The following is a 2,290-nucleotide window of genomic DNA, read 5'->3' on the forward strand; positions in this document are numbered from 1 at the left end:
AATATTTACTTAAAGCTGATGTCAGCTGTGCTCACAGATTTCAGCTTCCACCTGTAAAGAACCCTGTAAGCTGTCCTCTGGGCTCCACTCTAAGCTGCTGTGCTCCCCAGGATCTCAGAGAGGATATACCAACCTTCTGGGGGATCTGGGCAAGGGCAGAGGCAATGAGGTTGGCTTTCTCTTCTGTCAGGTTTTTGAACATGGACCCCAGTGAAAATACTACTACACCATGTTCTCCGGAGCTCTGAACAAATTCTTCCATTTCCTGCAAACATAACATTCTTTTTAATAAAAACATGCGCCATCCTTACACATGGGTGCCTGCCTTTCATCCTAATACTCTAGAGTCAAGTGAAGTCAGATCTCTGTGAGTTTAAGGAAGGTCTGGATTACACAGTGAGATGCAGGCACACACACAGAAACACGCGCTGACAGACAGACAGACAGACAGACAGAGACATGGATACCCATAATACCTAAATGATATTGAACTTTTACTTGAGTCAGTGTCATTATTTCCATAGTCTGCATTTCCAAAACTGGTGAAAGCCATCACTGACATTTTTTTTTCGTCAAAATCTATTTTGCTAAAATGCCTGAATATGAATGAAGCCTGTCTTAGTTAGGGTTTCTATTCCTGCACAAACATCATGACCAAGAAGCAAGTTGGAGAGGAAAGGGTTTATTCGGCTTACACTTTTCCTCATTGCTGTTGATCACCAGAGGATGCAGGACTGGAACTCAAGCAGGGCAGGAAGCAGGAGCTGATGTAGAAGCCATGGAGGGATGTTCTTTACTGGCTTGCTTCCCCTGGCTTCCTCAGTCTGCTCTCTTATAGAACCCAAGACTACCAGCCCAGAGATGGCACCACCCACAAGGGGACCTCCCACCTTGATCAATAATTGAGAAAATGCCTTAAAACTGGATCTCGTGGAGGCAATTCTCCAAATGAAGCTCCTTTCTCCAAATGATAACTCCAGCCTGTGTCAACTTGACACAAAATTAACCAGTACAAAACCTCACCACATTCCCATGGTGGGAAAATGTCTAGACTGTTTTGTGGAGTTTCGTATATGCACAGACTCTAATAAGTGAAATCTTAACAGTGTGGTGTTCATTTCCCTTGGCAACCAATGTATCTGCATTATATCTATCTATGTATCAGTTAGGTATTGATTCATAAAACCCTACATAGCAAAATTCAGCTAAGCTTGGTGAAAGCTGTAGCTTTTAAGAAAAGCATATTCAGATTACTAAAATAAAGTTTACATGTAAATACTCCCTTTCCAGCCTATACAGGAATAAAGAGTGACCCAGAAAACATCATTTAATCTTCAATCTTCTGAAAAATATGTGCTTTATAAATTTTTATTTCTCTCTTCATTTTCAATGGAAAGGGTTTTTCTTAGTCTGTTTACATATTATCTTCTCTTTCTCAACAATTTTCATTTCAACATGCCTGACATTCACTCTTTTTTTCCTATACAAGGTTTAAGAAAAGATATGTAATTTTCTGTTTTGCTTCAAAAACACCTGGCTTCATACTCTTAGGGGCCCCATCTATCATTTGAAATGACCTGTTTTATTACTTTTCCTTGATGTTCATGAACTTAATTCATACCAATGCCTCATCTTTTAGACATCTCAAAAGTTTTCTTCAGTGAAGTAATAAATTTGGCTCTTTAACACATGTAGTTGAAAAGAAAACTCATTATCGTCAACTCTGGCTAAGTTTTCTACCAATTATTACTACAGTACTGAAGGTCAGCACAGCCATTAGCTCCTTAGACTAAGGTCTGTTTTGCCCCAATTCTAAAGGCCTCCCACTCATGCTTTCTCTGACTCATTAAATCCTAAATTGTTTGAAAGTACTATCATGAAGCTGTCTTCCTCTATCATGCTGGTGGGCACAAATTCCTGTTCTCAGGTCTGTCAGGCACATAAAGAAGGCTATTGGAAGGCTCTTTGGTGTTTTTTGGGGCTCTTTTTTTTTTCCCACAATGCAGGCACAGAGATACTTTGAATACATCACCCCAGCATTTTATTCACAATCCTAAGTTCTTTAGTAAAATTTCGAAGATCCAACAAGTTTCATTTGAGAGTAACTACAGTGGTGGAAGGAAATTTTNCTGTACAGAGAACACTAGATAGCGATACCTTTGCTTCTGAAATTATTAACCTTGAAGGAAAAGAATCAGCTTTTGTACTGCAAAACAATTAAGACTGTCTCTGTCATCAACCTACCTTAGGTAAAGGCTTGGCAGGTTTGCAGTGCAGTCCTCCCACAAAC

At 39.6% G+C, this 2,290-nt stretch overlaps 1 protein-coding gene across 1 annotated transcript in view; it reads right to left on the minus strand.

Annotated features, from left to right (window-relative positions):
• The window catches only part of LOC110330329 (UDP-glucuronosyltransferase 2A3-like), a 10,788-nt gene that overhangs the window by 2,574 nt on the left and 5,924 nt on the right, over positions 1-2,290 (minus strand). Inside the window, 2 exon segments of the mRNA XM_029545021.1 lie at positions 134-265; positions 2,245-2,289. Of these exon segments, the coding sequence (XP_029400881.1) occupies positions 134-265; positions 2,245-2,289 (177 nt within the window).

Source organism: Mus pahari, chromosome 13 (assembly GCF_900095145.1).
Source record: "Mus pahari chromosome 13, PAHARI_EIJ_v1.1, whole genome shotgun sequence".
In the NCBI taxonomy this organism is placed as follows: Eukaryota; Metazoa; Chordata; class Mammalia; order Rodentia; family Muridae; genus Mus; species Mus pahari.